General features: G+C 43.7%; 1 protein-coding gene across 2 annotated transcripts in view; it reads right to left on the reverse strand.

Annotated features, from left to right (window-relative positions):
- Positions 1-4,886: 4,886 nt before the first annotated feature.
- The window catches only part of LOC140739823 (thimet oligopeptidase-like), a 46,623-nt gene continuing 26,561 nt past the window's right edge, over positions 4,887-24,948 (reverse strand). For both annotated transcript variants that reach the window (XM_073068385.1, XM_073068384.1), the window contains exons 9-12: positions 23,493-23,679; positions 22,106-22,240; positions 9,323-9,459; positions 4,887-7,689 (exon numbers count right to left, since the gene is read on the reverse strand). In XM_073068385.1, the coding sequence (XP_072924486.1) occupies positions 7,525-7,689; positions 9,323-9,459; positions 22,106-22,240; positions 23,493-23,679 (624 nt within the window). In that variant the 3' untranslated portion in view covers positions 4,887-7,524. The remainder of the gene's footprint in view (positions 7,690-9,322; positions 9,460-22,105; positions 22,241-23,492; positions 23,680-24,948) is intronic.

Here is a 24,948-nt window from a genome sequence, read left to right on the forward strand (position 1 = left end):
TAGGAAGTCAAGAATCCAATTGCAGAGGAAGGTACAGAGGCCCAGGTTCTGCAACTTCTCTATCAGGATTGTGGGAATGATGATGTTAAATGCTGAGCTATAGTTGATGAACAGCATCCTGACAGGTATTGTCCAGTGACTAGTGGTGATTCGCAGGGGATGGTTTTAGGACTGGTTCTTTTTATGCTGTATATCAATGATTCAGATAATGGAGTAGATGGCTTTGTTGCCAAGTTTGCAGATGAAACGAAGATTGGTGGAGGGGAAGATGGTGTTGAGAAAACAAGTAGGCTGCAGAAGGACTTAGATTAGGAGAATGGGCGAGAAAGTGGCAAATGAAATACAATGTTGGAAAATGTATGGTCATGCACCTTGGTAGAAGTAAATGTGCAGACAATTATCTAAACAGGGTGGGGGGGGGGGGGAGAGAAATACAAAAGTCTGAGATGCATAGGGTCTTGGGAGTCCTTCTGTAGAACACCCTAAAGGTTGACTTGCAGGTAGAGTCAGTGGCGAGGAAGGCAAATGTAATGTTAACATTCGTTTCAACAAGTCTAGAATACAAAAGCAGGAATGTGATGCTGAGGCTTTATAAGGCACTGGTGAGGTTTGAGTATTAATAACAGCTTTAGGCTCCTCATCTAAAACATGTGCTGGCATTAGAGAGGGTTCAGAGGTTCACAGCGATGAGGTTCCAGGAATGAAAGGCTCATCATATGAGGAATGTTTGACAGCTCTGGGCCTGTACTCACTGGAATTTAGAAGGATGAGGGGGATCTCATTGAAACCTTTCCAATGTTGAAAGGCCTAGACAGAGTAGATGGGGAAAAGGATGTTTTCCATGATGGGGGAGTCTAGGACAAGAGGGCACAGCCTCAGGATAGAGACCCGCCCATTTAAAATGGAGATAGAGAAATTTCTTTAGCCAGAGGATGGTGAATTTGTGTAATGTGTTACCACGGCTGTGGAGGCCAGGTCTTTGGTGTATTTAAGGCAGAGCTTGATATGTTTTTGATTAGGCACTGCATCAAAGGCCATGGGGAAAAAGGCTGAGGAGTGGGGTTGAGGAGAGGAGAAGGATCAGCCATGATTGAATGATGACGCAGACTCAATGGGCCAAATGGTTTAATTCTGCTCCCATATCTTAAGGTCTTTATATAGAGGTTTATACTCATGCCAGAAGTTGACCTTGGGGTTGATCAAGCACCATCATCGATGAGACTAGTTTTGGGATGAGAATTTGGTGGAAGGGGGTGGTATGAAAAGGATGGTGCAAGTTAGGACACATCAGCAGAGATTTCAATTACTTCAAGTTTGCTGAACCCTAAACAAGGAAGACTGGCCAAGAATCCATTGGAATGATTGACACGGGTTCACAGCAGCATATAAATTGAGGCTAGATGGAGTTCAGCAAAGGGATGCAAGTAATATTAGTGATGGCTCAAACATGTGAGCCAAGGTAGAGTTAAATAGGACACTAAAGTTGTGAACATTTTGACTCAGCCTTAAAAGCAAAATGAAGTCAATTACTTTTGACAATTATTGCATCTTCCAGCACTCCAATGTGAGGAATGACATGTTCTTGAAGCAAAAAACTCTCTAATCCCTCTTTATAGCAGAAAAGCTCACTCTATTACATCAATAAGTTGAAGTGTTCTTAGGTACATTTAATATCAGAGAAATGTATAAAATATACATCCCAAAATTATTCTTCTTCGCAAACATCCATGAAAAAGGCGTGCCCCAAAGAATGAATTAAATGTAAGAACCCCAAAGACCCCCCAGCTACCCCCTCCCACAAACAGCAGCAAACAACCTCTCTCCTTCACCAGCAAAAACAAGCATCAGCAACCCCCCCCACCGAACACTCTAACTTGCAGCAAAACATCAATAAAGACACAGACTTGCAGTAGCCCAGTCTACTCATTCACCTAGTATTCGACATACCACACACTCTCACTAGTAAGGGAAAGAGGTGTCCCCATTTCACAGCGAGAGGGGAGACATAAAGCAACTTGCTGATTTATGGTGTTAAAAGACTGTTGCATCGCATTTTTTGAGCTCTGTGCCCAAAGCACTCAGGTCCCTGGGCACACAACCAGCTCGCTTATGATCTTACATCTCCCATGACGCATCAGGCAGCGGCATCAGCCCGGCTCTAGAGCCACGAAAATCCGACACCCTGAAGGCACGCTAGTCTTCCAGGCCGCATCCTTGGCATATTGAAAAGCCGCCGGTTGTGAGGCCCCCATTTCTGAAAGGACTGAAGTATCAGAACATCAATTCATCAACGTACCTTTATCTTATTACTTTGGCACAGGGGGATCTCACCAAAAGTCATAGAGCTCTACAGCACAGAAACAGGCCCTTCAGTCCAACTAGTCCACGCCAAACTGTTATTCAGCCTATTCCCATTGACCTGCACAAGGTAGCAAGGAGGGTTTGTCATATGTTCTCCTATCTGAAGGTCTAAAGATGAGGCCACAGCAACAGCAGGACTGTACTGAGTTGTTACACTTCCATTGGTTCTCAGAATGGGAAGAAGCTATTGAACCCAATTTCTTCTTGAGGGTGCAATTCATTCAATTCTATTACAAAGCATGTATCTCTGATAAGGAAGAAATAAAGCTCAATTGGGATGGTACCCGTGTTTGAATAACCCGCTGACGCCGACCTGCATTCATTCACATGGCTGGTCCAGTGAAGTTTTTAAAAAGGATGCCACTACCTATAGAACTGTATATTCAATGGAGTTCAGAGGAGTGCTGTGGAGCGCATCAGAAACAAGTGAAAAATACAAATTAACTAATTTATATTTGGCATAAAAAGCAAAAACAGTGAAGCTGTTGTGAATTCAAAATAAAAACTGACACAAGTAACATTGCTGCTGAAATTCAGTTCTATGAACTTTAATAGAACCAAATTTCAGAAGCCAAGTATAGTACTCAGCAGTTATTATATACCACCAAATAACATTTTCAGAGGCAATTTCTCTTTCCTTCAACCTCAATCTCCATACAAGGTAGCAAAATTTTGCATTACCAAAGGCAGTCCACCCATAAAGAATATCCTGGAAAGTACTGATGGGCAGTAACTTGTAGCTATGCAAGTACCATGGCTACAATTTAGCTCAGAGACAGGGCATTCCTGATTCCCCAAATCGTTCCAGCATCCTGCATCACAGAAGTCACAGATGATAGAATGCTTAGCACTGGCCTCGACAAGCCCAACCCCAGTTGTCACCATGGCAAAGCAACTGATTTAAATGCCTATGATCCATCACCCTGAACATTCAGAATCAGGTTTATCATCACCCGCATGTTACGTGAAATTTATTAACTGAGCAGCAGCAGTTCAATGCAATACATAATCTAGCAGAGAAAAAAAGTAATAAAATAAAACATAATAAACAAATAAATAAATCAATTACATATATTGAATAGATTTTTTTAATGTGCGAAAACATAAATACTGTATATTTTGAAAAGTAAGGTGGTGTCCAAAGCTTCAATGTCCATTTAGAAATCATATGGCAGAGGGGAAAAAGCAGTTCCTGAATTGCTGAGTGTGTGCTTTCAGGTTTCTGTATCTCCTACCTGATGATAACTGTGAGAAACGGGCATGCCCTGGGTGCTGGAGGTCCTTAATAATGGACACTGCCTTTCTGAGACACCACTCCCTAAAGATGTTCTGGATACTTTGTAGACTAATGCCTAAGATGGAGCTGACTAGATTTACAACCTTCTGCAACTTCTTTTGGTCCTGTGTAGCCCCTTCATACCAGACAGAATGATGCAGCCTGTCAGAATGCTCTCCACAGTACAACTATAGAAGTTTTTGAGTGTGTTTGTTGACATGACAAATCTCTTCCATCTCCTAATAAAGTATAGCAGTTGCCTTACCTTCTTTATGACTACATCAGTATGTTGGGACCAGGTTAGATCCTCAGAAACCTTGACGCCCAGGAACTTGAAACTGTTCACTCTCTCCACTTCTGATCCCTCTATGGGAATTGGTATGTGTTCCTTCGTCTTACCCTTCCTTAAGTCCACAATCAGCTCTTACGTCTTACTGACGTTGAGTGCCAGGTTGTTGCTGTGGCACCATTCCACTAGTTGGCATATCTCACACCTGTATACCTTCTCATCACCACCTGAGATTCTACTAACCAGCAAATTTATAGATGGTATTTGAGCTATGTCTAGCTACACAGTCATGTGTATACAGAGTGTAGAGCAGTGGGCTAAGCACACATCTCAGAGGTGTGCCAGTTGTGGTCTTCCGGTTAGGAAGTCAGGGATCCAATTGCAGAGGGAGGTACAGAGGCCCAGGTTCTGCAACTTCTCAATCATGATTGTAGGAATGGTGGTATTAAATGCTGAGCTATAGTGAATGAACAGCATCCTGACATAGGTGCTTCTGTTGTCTAGGTGGTCTAAAGCCGTGTGGAGAGCCACTGAGATTGCATCTGCCATTGACCTATTGTGGCGATAGGCAAATTGCAATGGATCCAGGTCCTTGCTGAGGCAGGAGTTCATTTGTCAATCTGGGTAACTTCTGGATACCACACATACAGTATAACTCACCAAATACATCCACGGTCACCCTTCAATACACAAACACTATCATGTAGGAACAAAGCAACAGATACTGCTACCTACAAATTGTCTATTTCACACAGCATCCTAACTTAGAAATGTATCACAATTGTTGTGCTAAGGAATTCCAGATTTTAATGCAATGAAATGGAAGTACGTACTTTCACCAAAATGAAGAGTAGTTCAGAAAGGAAGCTCACTGCCTTATTTTCAAGGACAAGAGCAATAAGATTTGGCCTTACAAGTGACTTTCACAGTGCACAAGTTAAAAAAAAGCAATCACAGAAACAAAGTCTTATCTAAGTTTATCAAACCAAATTCCAAAATATACTGATAATTTCTGGAAGTAGTCATTACATTATTCTACACACTAACAGTAAAACCTTAGCAAATTGCATCTCACTTAAGGTTATCCTCTCAAAAAAAATTTGCACAATTTCAGCCAGATCATAAAGAGACACAAATGCATTTATTACATGGTAGTGTTCTTTACATCATGTACTTCCCTTAGTACATATTTAGACTCCTACTCATGGTGTTCTATCATGTCACTGTATTAAAGTAAACTATACTAAATCCTGGGACCCAAATGGGCAATTTCCCAACAGCACCAGTGTCACATAAGAGGTAATGGGTCTCTGCTTAAAACACACAAGCAACAATATAAACATATTCTTTATGAGAAACCTTAGTTAGATTACTAAGTTGTACAACTTCCTTTCTTTACGGGTCATGAATTCACCTTTTAACACACGACTTCAACCCCATAATCACTGCAACTCCCTTTATTTAGTATAAATTTTCTAGATTTAAGAAATGCCTTTGTTACACTTATTTTGTTGTGATCATACTTAACCGCCAACTCTTTTCATACTGATATCATTAGCAATGCTTAAAAACTGTAGGGTTAAAGGATAATGTTACAATTTAGTTTGATCATGCAAGTGAGAACTACAAAGTAAGAGAATAAAAGATATGGTCTTTTGAGATAAGGATTTGGGCAGAATGGGTGGTAAAGTCACTCAAGAGCAACCTTGACACGCAGTAAAGAAATCAACTTTTGACCACAGATACTATTGAAAGTACAGAGAATCATAGCATCAGATCTTAATTCCTCCACCAAACATTAGCCATGATGGTCCAAGACAGTGCTTGCAATTACAAATGTTGAAACTGAAGGCTGTGCCACTTTCAAAACAAGGGGCAATTTTGTCCAGCATTATATTTTTGTCAAATATTAGGCAGTAATCTGTTTGACATTGACAGACTTTCATTGCTAAAAGTAACATCAATTTATTGAAGAAAATAAATTCCTGCTTTATCTCCACCTTACACAAGAAACCCTTTTAATGAATTTTCACAGTACTGGTGCTCAGTTCTGCCAAATGATTATTCATACTCCTTTGTACTAGAAGCCCCAGCAGCTCAAGGGCTTAAGCTGCAGTACATTAGCAGGAAGATCTCATTAGATCTTGGTTTGACACTGATGTACTTAATAACCAGTAAGAAAATATTGCAGGTTAAATGTCCAGAATCCAAGCAGTATTCAGTACAAGAACAAACTGACAGAAAATACCCTTCTATCATTATATAACCCTGCTCTGCTGGAAAGAAAGAATGAGACTTGTTTTAGGAAAAGAGGTGTGGAGATTTCATCACGGTGTGTGCTGTGCTCTGCAAACTACCCACATTAAGACAGAGAAAGAACTGCATGGAGACCTGGGAGCCATGACACAGAGCCTGTAGAGCCACATGAACAAGTAGGAAGAGTACGAGGCTTTCAGAGAGACATTCCTATTCAACATCAATAGCTTTTACCTCAGCGAACACAGGAAGGGGGCACTGTCCAGATGCCATGTTTCTAATCAAGGACCTTTTCATAATGAGCTTTTGAAATGTTATTCTTTCCCACACAAAAAAAAACAAGGCATCTCCACACTCTAGTAATACTGTATATCACACTAAAAGTTTAGATACTTAGGTATCCCAGCATCAGATGCACTGGGACCAAAGTGAAAAGTAATCTAATGCACCATAAAACAATATTATATTCATTCTTTAATGTTCTACTTTTGTTATCCTTAGGTAAAATTCCACATATGGCAGATGTACTTCTCTCATCACTCATGGAACAAATCTTCAAATAAGGTTGTTGGACAACTTTGGAGAGCAAGGGTGCCCCCACATCTCTCCATCTTTCCTTAAATCAAATGAGAAAACCCAATATAGTCACATTGGTTGAGCTCAACTAAGCCCAAATTGAAAAATTTCCTGAATTTTTGTGCCAACTACTGTAGGCAATCACCAGATACATTTTGTGGAAAGAAAAATACGAAAAAATAAGCACATTGCCATGAACATTTCCTCTCTATTGTAGTAAGATTTATACTCTGATCAAATCACATAATTGATTTGTTTTCTTTTTGAAAGATGAAAATTATCATCTTCTCTAGGAGGTGGCAATTGATTTTTGAAGTTTTGAACTGGGTACACATCATGAGTTAGGTAGTGAAAAATGGCAAACTATCCTATTACTCTGCAACTCAATCAATCTAAGACTAGTCTAACTTTTTGGGCAATACCCTCACATAATTGAACTAGTGCCACTGATCCAGAGCAACAGCTTCAGACAATTTTACTCTTTCTAGGTAAACAAGGAGAGACTGCGGTGAAGAGTTCATTTATGAGAAAAGGGCTCATGTTTGGTTCTCCTTTCTCTATGGAGCGATTACAATTGAATTTTTCCCCACACAAGTTTTAATGTATCTTGTTTCATTGGAAGGGTTTTGCTAGAACTCGGCAAGTTCTGGTTAACCCATTAGCAGGCTGCAGTTGAACAACACATATATGAAAAAAAATCCATCTGGAGAGCAGTTCATCTACTGTGCCATGGTGGAAGATGTACATGATGTGCAGTGAAACAATCTCAACAGGCTGAAGGTGCAGACTGTTTCTCTATATCTACTGTCAGCCCTTTGCTCAGAAGAAAGGCTTCTTGTTTAGGCTCACGGCCCAAAAAACATTTCAGCATGTCCTCAGCATCCATTGAACCACCTGGTTTAAGAATACAATTGCGATAATCTATTCCGACCTACAAGAGAGAAGCATAAAGAGGTTAGGAGATTGTTTTATAACTGACAGCATATAACATCATTAAGTGTTGTTTTATTATAAACTGAAAAAAATTAGGAATGATTACAACTGAAGCACCAAACAATGGAAAATCAGAGCTTGCCTATAAATGTAGTTTATCAAGTAAATGGTAGCTGTATTGTTGGACATGTAACCAGAAAGACCTCCATATTATGCTCCTGATAATGAGCCAGGTTTTAGTCTGCCAGCAAGCCCCTTTGAACATAGGGTAGCTGAGGCATATGGATTAACTTAAGGGAAAGCTGGACAAATACATGAAGGTGAAAGAGAAGTAGGAAATGTTGATGGGATCAAAGGAGGTGGTGAGCAAGGAGAGCAATTCATAGTACAAACACCAACTTAGATCTAGTTGTGTGAATAGCCCACTTTATGCTGTTGAAATATGCAAGTTGGAAAATGTTTTCTCATATCAAAGTACTTAATAAATCTGAGATCATCTTCATCAGATCATAAGATATAGGAGCAGAATTAGGCTGTTCGGTCCATCAAGTGTGCTCTGCCATTCTGTCATGGTTGATTTATTATCCCTCTCAACCCCATTCCCCTGCCTTCTCCACATAACCTTTAAAGCCCGGATTATTCAAGAGTCTATCAATCTCTGCTTTAAAGATACCCAATGACCTGGCCTCCACTGCCAGCTGCGGCAATGAATTCTACAGATTCACCATCTCTGGCCCAAGACACCCCCACTATAAGAAACATCCTCTCAACATCCACTCTATCTTGACCTTTCAATATTCAATGAGACATTTCCCCTTCATTCTTCTGAACTCAGGTGAAACAAGCTCAGAGACATCATACACTCCGCATACATTCCCTGAATCATTATCACGAACCTCCTCCAGAACTCCTCTCCAATGGTAGCCCATCTTCTCTTAAATAGAGGGTCCAAATTTCAAACTTCATTTGACATTCAGGCAAAGATATATTTCAGAGGATGCCAAAACTAAAAAGGTGCGATTGCTACAGATAACTGCACCCAACAGCAGCAGGCTGGATAATGACTTAAAACTACAGCAACACAGAAATGGCACTAGCTTTTAAGTATTCCAGAAGATATTCAAAAGTTCTGTAAATATTACAGTGAGGTTAAACAGAGACAAACGAGACAGATATAAAATGAAATTGCTTTGAAAGCGTGAAGGAAGAAATATTCTAGCTGGTGTGTCAGTGACAAGGAACATCAAGATGAAGTTTCCACAAATAGAGCAGAAAGATGGGGAGTTATTTCCTCACAAAAAGGTTTAAGGAGAATAGAATACTTTGGCACAAAGTCTTTCTAAGGTAAAATTGGATAAATATTTTAAACCAAGAAAGTTACAGTTTTGGGAAGAGAAAATGTAGGACTATTGCATTTCTCTAGGAATGAGACAAAAATCTGTTAGGTTAAAATGGCCCTCCTAAATATACACTCATTCTAGGACAATGCAGTCAAGGTTAGGGAAGGAAAATGCTCCTAGTGACCATCTAATAACCTACTTTGTAAAATGACTTAGGACAGTCAGGTTACATTTGAGATGTCAATATTCCCCCCCCCCCCCCCCCAAAAGAGAATTCTAACGAATCCGTACCTTTGAGCTCATGATGCCTTCCTGTCGAAATCGGGTGTAGAACATGTCCATTGAGTAAACCTCACTCCAGAGATAACCATAATACTGGGCATCGTAACCCCCAACTAGGTGTCCAAATGTGGCTGGCATATTAGTTTCTGAAAAGCAAGCATTATTTCTGCAGTCAATATATTTTTACATAATTTGTTTCTGTTTATTACATTTCCATAGGTGAGAGCTAGTTAAATTTGTTAAGTTAGCTCAGTTGCACGCAAATTTTTAACCATAAGCAGCACTATATATTAATATTAATGAGCAAGTGGCAACTAATATTTTAATCTTTTCAACTTAGCAGGATCCTAGATAGGATGCTGTCTAATGAGATAATGTACAGTATCAGACAATTCAGCAACAGGGATACTTCACAGATGGCTATTCCTTTTCTTTCTTTCTTTTTCAATCTTTTTATTAATTTCAACATATTAAAAATAACAGATATTAATGCAGAATTATTGGGATTACATTGTTAATAGTTAACATACATGAATATATACTCAATTGGTATAAGGGAATTAAGTCTCCCAAAATCATGCATAGTACAAATATAATATACACAAAGCAAAGAGAATTGGAATAACAATAAGAAAAGAACAAAAAATTAATTTAAAAAACTATCCAAGGCTAACCACCAACTAAAAAAAGGAAAAGAAAAAGAAACTTTTTCTGTTTATAATATCTAAAAAAAACCATAAGTGTCATCAACTCCGATCCTCTCTACATGTATAAAACCAGAAGAAAAATGAATAAATGGCCTCCAAGTCTTTTCAAATTTAATAGAAGGATCATATATAACACTTCTAATTTTTTTTCCAAGTTTAAACATAACAGAGTTTGAGAGAACCAATGAAATGTGGTAGGGGGATTAATCTCTTTCCAATTCAACAAAATAGATCTTTTAGCCATTAATGTAAGAAATGCAATCATCCAACGAGCTGAAGGAGTTAAATGAATTGGCTCTATCATTGGTAAACCAAAAATTGTGGTAATAGGATGAGGTTGTAAATTAATACTCAATACCGTAGAGATAATATCAAAAATGTCTTTCCAGTATTTTTTCAAAGACGGACATGACCAAAACATATGAGTTAGAGAGGCTATCTCAGAATGACATCTGTCACATATAGGATTTATATGGGAATAACAACAAGTTAATTTATCCTTGGACATATGGGCCCTGTGCACAACTTTAAACTGTATCAACGAATGTTTGGAACATATAGAGGATGAATTAGATAGATAGATAGATAGATAGATAGATAGATAGATAGATACTTTATTCATCCCCATGGGGAAATTCAACATTTTTTCCAATGTCCCATACACTTGTTGTAGCAAAAACTCATTACATACAATACTTAACTCAGTAATAATATGATATGCATCTAAATCACTAACTCAAAAGCATTAATAATAGCTTTAAAAAAAAAGTTCTTAAGTCCTGGCAGTTGAATTGTAAAGCCTAATGGCATTGGGGAGTATTGACCTCTTCATCCTGTCTGAGGAGCATTGCATCGACAGTAACCTGTCGCTGAAACTGCTTCTCTGTCTCTGGATGGTGCTATGTAGAGGATGTTCAGGGTTTTCCATAATTGACCGTAGCCTACTCAGCGCCCTTCGCTCAGCTACCGATGTTAAACTCTCCAGTACTTTGCCCACGACAGAGCCCGCCTTCCTTATCAGCTTATTAAGACGTGAGGCGTCCTTCTTCTTAATGCTTCCTCCCCAACACGCCACCACAAAGAAGAGGGCGCTCTCAACAACTGACCTATAGAACATCATCAGCATCTCACTGCAGACATTGAATGACGCCAACCTTCTAAGGAAGTACAGTCGACTCTGTGCCTTCCTGCACAAGGCATCTGTGTTGGCAGTCCAGTCTAGCTTCTCGTCCAACTGTACTCCCAGATACTTGTAGGTCTTAACCTGCTCCACACATTCTCCATTAATGATCACTGGCTCCATATGAGGCCTAGATCTCCTAAAGTCCACCACCATCTCCTTGGTCTTGGTGACATTGAGACGCAGGTAGTTTGAGTTGCACCATATCACAAAGTCCTGTATCAGTTTCCTATACTCCTCCTCCTGTCCATTCCTGACACACCCCACTATGGCCGTGTCATCAGCGAACTTCTGCACATGGCAGGACTCCGAGTTATATTGGAAGTCAGATGTGTACAGGGTGAACAGGACCGGAGAGAGTACGGTTCCCTGTGGCGCTCCTGTGCTGCTGACCACTGTGTCAGACCTACAGTCTCCCAACCGCACATACTGAGGTCTATCTGTCAAGTAGTCCACTATCCAATCCACCATGTGAGAGTCTACTCCCATCTCCGTTAGTTTGTGCTTTAAGATCTTGGGCTGGATGGTGTTAAAGGCACTAGAGAAGTCAAGGAATGTAATCCTCACAGCACAACTGACCCCATCTAGGTGAGAACTGAAGAATATCTAACTGAAGAATTTTTTTCCCCATTTTTCAATAGGTGAAGTAAACTTAAGTTCCCTTTCCCAATCATTCTTACTTTTATAAGATACATCTGAACGTTTTTTCATAATTATATTGTAAACAGTTGCTATTACACCTTTCTGAAAAGGATTTAAATTTAAATTTTTTTCCAAGATACCCACAGAATCCAGATTCGGGAAGGTAGGAAGCACAGTGTTTAAAAAGTTTCTAATCTGTAAATAATTTAAAAAATGGAATCTAGGCAAATTATATTTATTAGATAATTGTTCAAAAGACATGAGACAATTATCCAAAAATAAATTGGAAAATTGTAATATACCTTTAGTTTTCCAAGCTAAATAGGCTTGATCCATAATAGAGGGATGAAAAAAGAAATTAGATAGAACAGGAATTGTTGAAATAAATTGATTCAACCCAAAGAATTTCCAAAATTGAAACCATATTCGTAAAGTGTATTTAACTATCAGATTATCCATTTGTTTATGCAATTTAGAAAAAGCAAAGAGAAGTGAAGTCCCTAAGATAGAACCCAATGAAAACTCTTGTACAGATTTGGTTTCCAAATTTACCCAGTGAGGACTTGAAGTTATATCCAAGTCCCATAACCAAAATTTCAAATATAGGATATTAATTGCCCAATAATAAAATCTAAAATTCGGCAAAGCCAGTCCACCCTGCTTTTTAGACTTCTGTAAGTATCTTTTACCTAACCTAGGGTTTTTATTCTGCCATATATAAAAAGGAGAGAAGGAGTGAGGCAGTTCTCTTTTGGAAGAGGACAGCGAGGCTGAGAAGAAGTGCGGCGGCGGCCATTTTCAAATTGCTTCTCAGATCGGAGTTCTGAGAGGCGGGACTGCGCAGGCGCGTGAAGGAGGCCTGGGAAGGAGGGAAGATATAAAAAGGAGAGAAGGAGTGAGGCAGTTCTCTTTTGGAAGAGGACAGCGAGGCTGAGAAGAAGTGCGGCGGCGGCCATTTTCAAATTGCTTCTCAGATCGGAGTTCTGAGAGGCGGGACTGCGCAGGCGCGTGAAGGAGGCCTGGGAAGGAGGGAAGATATAAAAAGAACGCAGCCTTAAGCAGCGGGCAGCTTCGTTTGCGGGCAGCGGAGTGAGCCGGGAGCAGAGTGTAGGGCTTGGGCTCAGAGGGCTTAGGCGGAAGAGGGCACAGTAGGCTTATCTTTTAGTTCTTGTTATTTTCAGTTATTCGGGAGGTATGAATGTGAGGGCAGCTTGTTGTTCTCGGTGTCGGATGTGGGAGATCCTGGAGTCTCCGAGCCTCCCGGACGTCCACATCTGCGCCAGGTGCGCCGAACTGCAGCTCCTGAGGGACCGAATTAGGGAACTGGAGCTGCAGCTCGATGACCTTCGCCTGGTCAGGGAGAGTGAGGAGGTGATAGAGAGGAGTTACAGGCAGGTGGTCACTCCGGGGCCACGGGAGGCAGATAGGTGGGTCACGATCAGGAAGGGGAAGGGGCAGGTACTAGAGAGTACCCCAGTGGCTGTACCCCTTGACAATAAGTACTCATGTTTGAGTACTGTTGGGGGGGACAGCCTACCTGGAGGAAGTGACAGTGGCCGGGCCTCCGGCACAGAGGACGGCCCTGTAGCTCAGAAGGGTAGGGATAGAAGAAAGAGGACCATAGTAATAGGGGACTCGATAGTCAGGGGTTCAGACAGGCGGTTCTGTGGAGGTGATCGGGAGTCCCGGATGGTAGTTTGCCTCCCTGGTGCCAGGGTCCGGGACGTTTCTGATCGCGTCCAAGATATCCTGAAGTGGGAGGGTGAGGAGCCAGAGGTCGTGGTACATGTAGGTACCAATGACATAGGTAGGAAAGGGGAAGAGGTCCTGAAACGAGAGTATAGGGAGTTAGGAAGGCAGTTAAGAAGAAGGACCGCAAAGGTAGTAATCTCGGGATTACTGCCTGTACCACGCGACAGTGTGAGTAGGAATGGAATTAGGTGGAGGATGAATGCGTGGTTGAGGGATTGGAGCAGGGGGCAGGGATTCAAGTTTCTGGATCATTGGGACCTCTTCTGGGGCAGGCGTGACCTGTTCAAGAAGGACGGGTTACACTTGAATCCTGGGGGGACCAATATCCTAGCGGGGAGGTTTGCTAGGGCTACGGGGCAGACTTTAAACTAGTAAGATGGGGGGGCGGAAATCAATTTGAGGAAACTATGGGAGAGGAGGTTAGTTCACCAGTAGAGCAAGTAAGTAGACCGTGTGTGAGGGAGGACAGGCAGGTGATGGAGGAGGGATGCTCTCAGCCCGAAGTTGTAGGGGAGAAGAAAGAAAAGGATAATAAATTTGAATGCATTGCTAGGGATGAAAAGAGAGGAGGAGGTGGAGAGTATCTTAAATGTATCTATTTTAATGCTAGGAGCATTGTAAGAAAGGTGGATGAGCTTAAAGTGTGGATTGATACATGGAATTATGATGTTGTAGCTATTAGTGAAACATGGTTGCAGGAAGGGTGTGATTGGCAACTAAATATTCCTGGATTTAGTTGCTTCAGGTGTGATAGAGTAGGAGGGGCCAGAGGAGGAGGTGTTGCATTGCTTGTCCGAGAAAATCTTATGGCGGTGCTTTGGAAGGATAGATTACAGAGCTCCTCTAGGGAGGCTATTTGGGTGGAATTGAGGAATGGGAAAGGTGTAGTAACACTGATAGGAGTGTATTATAGGCCACCTAATGGGGAGCGTGAGTTGGAAGAGCAAATGTGTAAGGAGATAGCAGATATTTGTAGTAAACACAAGGTGGTGATTGTGGGAGATTTTAATTTTCCACACATAGATTGGGAAGCTCATTCTGTAAAAGGGCTGGATGGTTTAGAGTTTGTGAAATGTGTGCAGGATAGCTTTTTGCAACAATACATAGAAGTACCGACTAGAGATGGGGCAGTGTTGGATCTCCTGTTAGGGAATGCGATAGGTCAGCTGACAGATGTATGTGTTGGGGAGCACTTCGGGTCCAGTGATCACAATAGCATTAGCTTCAATATAATTATGGAGAAGGACAGGACTGGACCTAGAGTTGAGATTTTTGATTGGAGAAAGGCTAACTTTGAGGAGATGCGCAGGGATTTAGAGAGAGTGGAATGGGTCAAGTTGTTTTATGGGAAGGATGTAATAGAGAAATGGAGGTCATTTAAGGGTGAAATTATGAGGGTACAGAATCTTTATGTTCCTGTTCGGTTGAAAGGAAAGATTAAAGGTTTGAAAGCGCCATGGTTTTCAAGGGATATTAGAAACTTGGTTCGAAAAAAGAGGGATGTCTACAATAGATATAGGCAGCATGGAGTAAAGGAATTGCTCGAGGAATATAAAGAATGTAAAAGGAAACTTAAGAAAGAGATTAGAAAAGCTAAAAGAAGTTACGAGTTTGGTTTGGCAAATAAGGTGGAAGTAAATCCGAAAGGCTTCTACAGTTATATTAAAAGCAAGAGGATAGTGAGGGATAAAATTGGTCCCTTAGAAAATCAGGGTGGTCAGCTATGTGTGGAGCCGAGGGAGATGGGAGAGATTTTGAACGATTTCTTCTCTTCGGTATTCACTAAGGAGAAGGATATCGAATGGTGTAAGGTGTGGGAAACAAGTAAGGAAGTTATGGAACCTATGACAATTAAAGAGGTGGAAGTACTGGCGCTTTTAAGAAATTTAAAAGTGGATAAATCTCCGGGTCCTGACCGGATATTCCCCAGGACCTTGAGGGAAGTTTGTGTAGAGATAGCAGGAGCTCTGATGGAGATCTTTCAGATGTCATTAGAAACAGGGATTGTGCCGGAGGATTGGCGTATTGCTCATGTGGTTCCATTGTTTAAAAAGGGTTCTAGAAGTAAGCCTGGCAATTATAGACCTGTCAGTTTGACATCAGTGGTGGGTAAATTAATGGAAAGTATTCTTAGAGATAGTATTTATAATTATCTGGATAGACAGGATCTGATTAGGAGTAGCCAGCATGGATTTGTGCGTGGAAGGTCATGTTTGACAAACCTTATTGAATTTTTTGAAGTAGTTACGAGGAATGTTGACGAGGGTAAGGCAGTGGATGTAGTCTATATGGACTTCAGCAAGGCCTTTGACAAAGTTCCACATGGAAGGTTAGTTAAGAAGGTTCAGTCGTTAGGTATTAGTGCTGGAGTAATAAAATGGATTCAACAGTGGCTAGATGGGAGATGCCAGAGAGTAGTGGTGGATAATTGTTTATCGGGATGGAGGCCGGTGACTAGCGGGGTGCCTCAGGGATCTGTTTTGGGCCCAATGTTGTTTGTAATATACATAAATGATCTGGATGATGGGGTGGTAAATTGGATTAGTAAGTATGCTGATGATACTAAGGTAGGAGGTGTTGTGGATAATGAGGTGGGTTTTCAAAGCTTGCAGGGAGATTTATGCCGGTTAGAAGAATGGGCTGAACGTTGGCAGATGGAGTTTAATGCTGAGAAGTGTGAGGTTCTACATTTTGGCAGGAATAATCCAAATAGAACATACAGGGTAAATGGTAGGGCATTGAGGAATGCAGTGGAACAGAGAGATCTAGGAATAACGGTGCATAGTTCCCTGAAGGTGGAGTCTCATGTAGATAGGGTGGTGAAGAAGGCTTTTGGAACGCTGGCCTTTATAAATCAGAGCATTGAGTACAGAAGTTGGGATGTAATGTTAAAATTGTACAAGGCATTGGTAAGGCCAAATTTGGAATATTGTGTACAGTTCTGGTCACCGAATTATAGGAAAGATATCAATAAATTAGAGAGAGTGCAGAGACGATTTACTAGGATGTTACCAGGGTTTCAGCACTTAAGTTACAGAGAAAGGTTGAACAAGTTAGGTCTCTATTCATTGGAGCGTAGAAGGTTGAGGGGGGATTTGATCGAGGTATTTAAAATGTTGAGAGGGATAGATAGAGTTGACGTGAATAGGCTGTTTCCATTGAGAGTAGGGGAGATTCAAACGAGAGGACATGATTTGAGAGTTAGGGGGCAAAAGTTTAAGGGAAACACGAGGGGGTATTTCTTTACTCAGAGAGTGATAGCTGTGTGGAATGAGCTTCCTGTAGAAGTAGTAGAGGCCAGATCAGTTGTGTCATTTAAGGTAAAATTGGATAGGTATATGGATAGGAAAGGAGTGGAGGGTTATGGGCTGAGTGCGGGTAGGTGGGACTAGGTGAGATTAAGAGTTTCGGCACGGACTAGGAGGGCCGGAATGGCCTGTTTCCGTGCTGTGATTGTTATATGGTTATATGGTTATATATATGAAGAAATTTTAGAATCAACATTATCAAAAAAGGATTTCGGAATAAAAATTGGTACCGTTTGAAATATATATAAAAAATTAGGTAAAATAATCAACTTAATAGCATTGATCCAACCTATCAGTGACAGAGACAATGGTGACCATTTAGTGAACAAATGTTTAATCTGATCGATCAAAGGTAAGAAATTAGCCTTAAATAAATTCTTATGCTTTTTTCGTAATTTTAACCGCTAAATATATAAAGTGATCGGTAACCAATCTAAAAGGTAAACTTCCATAAATTGGAACCTGCATATTTAGGGGAAACAGTTCGCTCTTATTAAGGTTCAGTTTGCAACCAGAAAAATTACTAACTTGAGCCAACAAGGATATAATTGCGGGAATGGATTTCTCAGGATTAGAAATGTATAACAAGAAGTCGTCTGCATATAATGATAACTTACGTATCTCCATCCCACAAGGAATACCAAGAATATTAGCTGATTCTCGAATAGCAATTGCTAAAGGTTCCAGGGCAATATCAAATAGTAACAGACTAAGAGGACAACCTTGACTAGTACCCCGAAATGGGCAAAAAGAAAAAGGGAGATTTTTGATAATTAGTAAGAACCGAGGCTACTGGGGTGTGATATTGTGGCGACCCAATCACTAGCACACTCGAACCGGCTGACAATTAGCCAGAGCCAGAGACAAAGGTAGATAGCCTCAAGGAGTTTCAGTTACGTGCCTCTCGAAGTATCGAGTGGGGGAGACAGGCTTTAAAGCAAGACTGTGTTTTTGAAATAAACTTATTCTGTGGTTGCAGTTTATCGACTCCGTGTCGTAATTTCAGCGCTGCGCATAGCACCCCGCTACATTGGTGACCCCGACGGTCCAAACATTTTTTTGGACCGGAGATGGCAGACGCTGCGTTTGTTAACGCGGTTTCCTTGAAGCTGCCAAGCTTCTGGACGCTACAACCTCACCTATGGTTTCAGCAAGCAGAAGCCCAATTCCATGTTCGGCAAATAACCTCAGAGGACACCCGTTACTACTACGTGGTGAGCTCCCTCGACCAGGACACAGCGGCCCAGGTCGCAGAGTTCGTACAGTCTCCCCCGGCGGACAGCAAGTACACGGCATTCAAAGCCCTGCTCATAGGGACTTTCGGGCTCTCCCGCCGCGAGCGAGCTGCCCATTTACTGCACCTGGATGGCTTGGGAGACAGGCCTCCATCAGCTTTAATGAATGAGATGTTGTCTCTGGCCGACGGACACACACCCTGCCTCATGTTTGAGCAGGCTTTCCTGGAGCAGCTGCCCGAGGACATACGCCTGCTGCTGTCCAACGCGGATTTCAGCGACCCCCGGAAGGTGGCGGCCCGGGCGGACTTGCTGTGGAACGCCAAGAAGGCGAGTGGGGCGTCCGTCGCACAGATCACCCGGCCACGCTCCCAGCAGCAAACCAGTCCAGGCCCGGCTGCACAGCCCGCTAAACCCAGAGGCCGGGGTGTGGAGCCCAACGAGCACTGGTGTTTCTACCACCAGCGGTGGGGCGCAGAAGCCCGCCGTTGCCGCCCGCCCTGCCAGTTCCCGGAAAACGCCAGGGCCAGCCGTCGCTGATGGCTACGACGGCTGGCCGTCGGGATAGCCTCCTGTATGTCTGGGACAAACAGTCGGGACGCCGGTTTTTGGTCGACACCAGTGCCGAGATCAGCGTCTTACCTCCGACGAGTTACGACACCCGCAGCAGGGTGCCGGGTCCCCCCCTACGGGCCGCTAACGGCAGCACAATAAGGACTTATGGCACCCGTCCGGTGCAGCTACGGTTCGACTCCAGCCAGTTCACGTGGAACTTCACACTGGCCGCCGTAGCCCAACCGCTTCTGGGTGCGGATTTCTTGCGGGCTCACAGCCTACTGGTCGACCTGCCCAGGAAGAGACTGGTTCACGCCGAGACCTTTCAGACATTCCCCCTGGGTGCAGCCCAGTTGCCAGCCCCTCACCTCGGCTCCATCACGCTGTCCGACAACGACTTCACCAGGGTCCTGGCGGATTTCCCATCGGTTCTGGCACTGCAGTTCACGGCAGCCATGCCCCGACACGGTGTACAGCACCACATCCTGACCCAGGGACCACCCCTCCATGCCCGCGCTCGGCGGCTTCCCCCGGACAAGCTCTGACTGGCGAAGGAGGAGTTCAAGCGGATGGAGGAATTGGGGATCATTCGGCGGTCTGACAGCCCATGAGCCTCTCCCCTGCACATGGTGCCCAAGGCGACAGGGGGCTGGAGACTGTGCGGCGACTACCGCAGGCTGAATGAGGCTACAACACCGGACCGCTACCCTGTGCCGCACATTCAGGACTTTGCAGCAAACCTGCATGGCGCGCGGATCTTCTCCAAGGTAGACCTCATCTGCGGATACCATCAAATCCCGATGCATCCGGACGACGTCCCCAAAACGGCTCTCATCACCCTGTTCGGCCTTTTTGAGTTCCTCCGCATGCCGTTCGGCCTAAAGAATGCCGCACAGACGTTTCAGCGGTTAATGGACGCGGTGGGACGCGACCTGGACTTCGCATTCATCTATTTGGACGACATCCTCATAGCCAGCAGCAGTCGTCAGGAGCATCTGTCCCACCTCCGACAACTCTTTGCCCGGCTGAGTGACTACGGTCTAACGATCAACCTGGCCAAATGCCAGTTTGGGCTCGACACCATTGACTTCCTGGGCCACAGGATTACCACAGATGGGGCAACCCCTCTGCCCGCTAAGGTAGATGCGGTCCGCCATTTCCCCCGACCCGCCACGGTCAAAGGCCTCCAGGAATTTGTAGGTATGGTCAATTTCTACCACCGCTTCCTCCCTTCAGCTGCCCGGATCATGCGCCCCCTGTTCGCCTTGCTGTCCGGTCCGGGCAAGGACATTACCTGGGACGAGGTGTCCGCTGCCGCTTTTATTCAAACGAAGGAGGCCTTGGCGAATGCCACGATGCTAGTGCACCCCAGAATGGACGTCCCTACCGCCCTCACGGTGGACGCATCTAACACGGCAGTCGGTGGGGTACTGCTCATCGCGGGCCGCTGGCAACCCCTGGCATTTTTCAGCAAACACCTGCGGCCACCCGAGCTCAAATACAGTGCTTTCGACCGGGAACTGTTGGCGCTATACCTGGCAATCCGGCATTTCAGGTACTTCTTAGAAGGTAGGCCCTTCACCGCGTTCACGGACCACAAACCGCTTACCTTTACATTCACAAAGGTGTCCGATCCCTGGTCGTCCCGCCAGCAGCGCCATCTGTCCTACATCTCTGAATACACGACGGACGTCCGGCACGTCTCGGGTAAGGACAATGTCGTGGCGGATGCGCTCTCTCGCCCTAACATTCACGCCCTTTCCCAAGGGGTAGACTTTGAGGCATTGGCTGAGGCACAGCTGGCAGATGAGGAGATCCCGTGTTACAGAACCGCAGTCTCCGGTTTGCAGCTCCAGGACCTCCCCGTAGGCCCAGGTGAGAGGACACTACTCTGAGACGTCGCCACCAGCCAGCCCCGTCCCGTCGTCCCGGCACCTTGGCGGCGACGTGTTTTCGACTCCATTCATAACTTGGCCCACCCCTCCATCCGCACTACCGTCCAGATGGTCTCCAGCAGGTTCGTTTGGCACGGACTCCGCAAGCAGGTCCGTGACTGGGCCAGAACGTGCCTGCACTGCCAGACGGCCAAGGTGCAGCGACACACCAAGGCCCCGCCGCAGCAGTTCCACCCCACCCACCGGCGTTTCGACCACATTCATGTGGATATCGTGGGCCCCCTGCCAGTGTCGCGCGGGGCGCGGCACCTCCTCACTATCGTGGACAGGTTCACAAGATGGCCAGAGGCGGTCCCACTCACCGACACCACCTCCGAATCTTGCGCCCGGGTGCTGATCGCCACCTGGGTTTCCCGCTTTGGTGTCCCGGCCCACATTACCTCCGACAGAGGCGCCCAGTTCACCTCCAGCCTCTGGTCAGCGATGGCCAACCTGTTGGGGACTCAGCTGCACCACACCACTGCCTACCACCCACAGTCGAACGGACTGGTGGAGCGTTTCCACCGCCACCTGAAGTCGGCTCTCACGGCGCGCCTGCGAGGAGCTAACTGGGCGGACGAGCTTCCCTGGGTCCTACTCGGTGTCCGCACGGCGCCCAAAGACGATCTGCACGCTTCGTCGGCCGAGTTGGTGTACGGCGCGCCCCTGGTCGTTCCCGGGGAGTTCATACCAGCCCCAAGGGGGCGAGAGGAAGAACCCGCAGCGGTCCTGGGCAGACTACGCGAGAGACTCGGTGCCCTGGCCCCCATACCCACTTCGCAGCATGGGCAGCACCCGACCTGCGTACCCAAAGATCTGCGGAACTGTAAGTTTGTGTTTGTACGCCGGGGCGGGCATTGGCCACCGCTGCAACGGCCCTACGAGGGGCCGTTTACGGTGATCAGAAACTACGGGTCCACGTTCGTGCTGGACGTTGGGGGGAGAGAGGAGGTTTTCACGGTGGACCGACTCAAACCGGCCCATGTGGACTTGGCGCAACCGGTCGAGTTTCCGGCACCGCGGCGCAGAGGCCGACCTCCCAAACAGGGCCCGGCCCAGACTGTGGACATTGGGGGGTCTACCGCCGGTTCTGAGAGGGGTGGTTATGTGGCGACCCAATCACTAGCACACTCGAACCGGCTGACAATTAGCCAGAGCCAAGGTAGATAGCCTCAAGGAGTTTCAGTTACGTGCCTCTCGAAGTATTGAGTGGGGGAGACAGGCTTTAAAGCAAGACTGTGTTTTTGAAATAAACTTATTCTGTGGTTGCAGTTTATCGACTCCGTGTCGTAATTTCAGCGCTGCGCGTAGCACCCCGCTACAATATATCAATTTAATCCAAGATATAAATAGCCAACTAAAATTAAATTTCTCAAGCACAGTAAATAAATATGGTCATTCAACTCTATCAAATGCTTTCTCAGCATCTAATGAAATGACACATTCTGGGCTATTCCACACTAAGGAACATATAGTTACCTGGTGATGCTGGAACACACAGTATCTCCTTACATAATCTGGCATACTCTTCCTTGGCATCAATTTCTGTATTCGAGCTCGTGTGCAGTGACTGATCAACTTTTGCCAAAATTATTTGTCTTAAGTTGAAGAGGCCTGTGTACAAATAAAGAGGGAAAGAAATTTGGTGACTGTCATTTTTTATTTTCCTTCCCAAGCTAAGCACTACTCTTTGAAGAGTAAGTAATGCCACAGCTCCCAGACTTTGAATGATTTTTTTTGGACATGTTAATAAAGGCAAGTACAAATTCAGCTGATATTTTCCACATGAATGCACGGAAAAGCAGCCAAATAAAGACTTTTCCAAGGCATCAGAAATAAACTTCAAATGCTCAGGTGCCAACAATTAAATCCAAAACAACGTAAAATATAAAACGCTGCTGAGTTCCAGTATTTTGGCTTTGTTTTTGATAAAAAGAATTGTCATTTTACTGGAATGGGCACTCAAACTTGGACAATGTCAGGGCCACAGATTTGTCAAATATCATAAGACAAAGCAGCAGGAGCAGAATTAGGCCATTCAGCCCATTCATGCCATTCTCTGCCATTCCATCTTAGCTGATTTATTATCCCTCTCAACCCCAATACATAACCTATTCAATACAGATTTCAATTCTTGTCAAAGGAGGCACAAAACTGGGCGAAGAATATACGCATCAAGTTGATTTCGCACTAGAGTAAATTGCAATTCCAGGAACTGTATCTCCCCCCACCCCAGTTAGGTGGTTTTTGGCAGATCGTCCCTAGGAAGATTCCAAATTAGCAAATACTCGTTCTGACAGTTGAAAGATCATTAAAATTTTATATATTTTTTCAAAAATTTCCCTTGCACCACACCACAGGGCTTTTCTTCCCCTTAGGAATAGTGAGCAGCACTATTTTGGTGTTAGAGAGCATTTACTTTTTGAACACTGATACTATTTTGCACTCATATACAGGACTATACCTACAAATATTTGCCATTTCATTAATCCGAAGGCACCATGCTAGCATAGCAGTTAACACATTATTACTACAGCTTGGGGCATTACAGTTGAGAGTTCAATTCTGATGTCATCTGTAAGAAGTCTGTCGTCCTCCCCGAAGAAAGTCTGGGTTTTCTCCAGGTACTCGAGTTTCCTCTCACAGTCCAAAGACATACCAGTTACTACTTTAGAATTGATCATTCCAAATTATCCCATGATTAGACAAGGGTCAAGCAAGAGTTGCTGGGCAGTACAGCTTGAAGGGCCTATACTGTGCTGAATTGATAATAAATTGGAAGAACAAACCCATGTGAGCTCTTAACTATTGCTCTTTTGTTAATTTAATGCATTACACAGGTGTGAAACAAGGGATCAATACCTACCAGCGTTAGCTAGTCTGGATTTAATGAGCTTGTCCAGAAGAACTTGTGGGATCATACTCCCATCCTTGTAGTGCCTAGACATCCGGAGTAAGGGCTCCTTTTCCCAAACCCAGTTCTCCAACATCTGAGAGGGAGCCTCCACAAAATCTCGCTCAACATGTGTTCCACTGAACATGGCAAATTCAGCCTGTTATATGATCACATGATGAAATTTAGGATTAGAATGGTTAACATAATTACTTCTTCCCGCTCCACAGTGCTGATTAATAAGTTTTAAATTTATCAGATATTGCCTGTAACTTCATAAAAATTGGTAAACTTCCCCAGTCCACAAGAATCAGCAGGGTATTTTACCAGTGAAGAACATTATGACACTGTAGTTTGCAGGAGGGGCTATTTGAATGCAATCAGGTGGGGCAAATTTCCTTCCTCACACACATACACACCATTTAAGGTGCTTTTTCTGTTAAACTGGATGAAATCAGGTAACACCTTATCAAGCCAAACAACCTATGGCTCAGCTCCAGTGATGCAAGGGAGTTACCAACTGAGCAGTCAGAAACAAAGTTTTTATAAGATGAGGAACAGCTGACAAGCTGGAGCACTGGTGCACCATTTATGCTAATTTTAAGTGTAAAAGTACTACTCTACAGAATCAAGAGCAGCAGAAGAATCACCTTTAAAGCCACCACTGGCAATGGCAACATTGTGAAATGGACCACACAAGGTTTTAAAGGAAACCTTCCTCCTGCTAATTCGATTGGACAGCTTTCAGTCTCCATTTTCTCTTTATACATACTATGAGTGGTAATGAGCACTACCAATCAAATGCATGGGTTGGAAAGAAACTTTCTTCTCCCCAATAATCAAAACTAAAATAGAACATTTTGAGATATGAAGTACAAAACTTCTATGTGTATTTTGTCTGAAGTTGTGAAAAAGTAAATATAATAGCAAAGAGGTTACAGTACTGGATAAGCAATCTAGTAAGGTAATAGTGATGGTCCAGATTCACAAATACAAATTCCACCTCAGAAACAGGGGAATTTAAATTGTTAATTAAATAAATTATATTTATTTTCTCCCACACTGCTTTTCACTTTATAAATCTAACTGGCTCTAGGCTTTTAAGAAAGAAAAATCTACTGTCCATACCTAGTTTAGTCACAATACAACTCCAGATATTATTGCAATTACCTTTTAACTGCTCTCTGAAATAGCCTAGCTGTCACTCAGTTCAGTTTCAAGAGTGGGCATTAATGCCAATCTTGCCAGCAAATGTCCACACCTTTACATTTGACAGAGATGATGAGACAAGTGGGGGATGGAAAATCAGGTACAAGTTACGCCAGTTGTTCATATTTTGCTATGACTCCTAGCAAACAAGGTATGGGAATACTGATACTATAATGCTAAAGCAAAACACTGAATACTTGTAAATACAAATCTAAATTTA

This window comes from Hemitrygon akajei, chromosome 16 (genome assembly GCF_048418815.1).
Source record: "Hemitrygon akajei chromosome 16, sHemAka1.3, whole genome shotgun sequence".
NCBI classification, from domain to species: Eukaryota; Metazoa; Chordata; class Chondrichthyes; order Myliobatiformes; family Dasyatidae; genus Hemitrygon; species Hemitrygon akajei.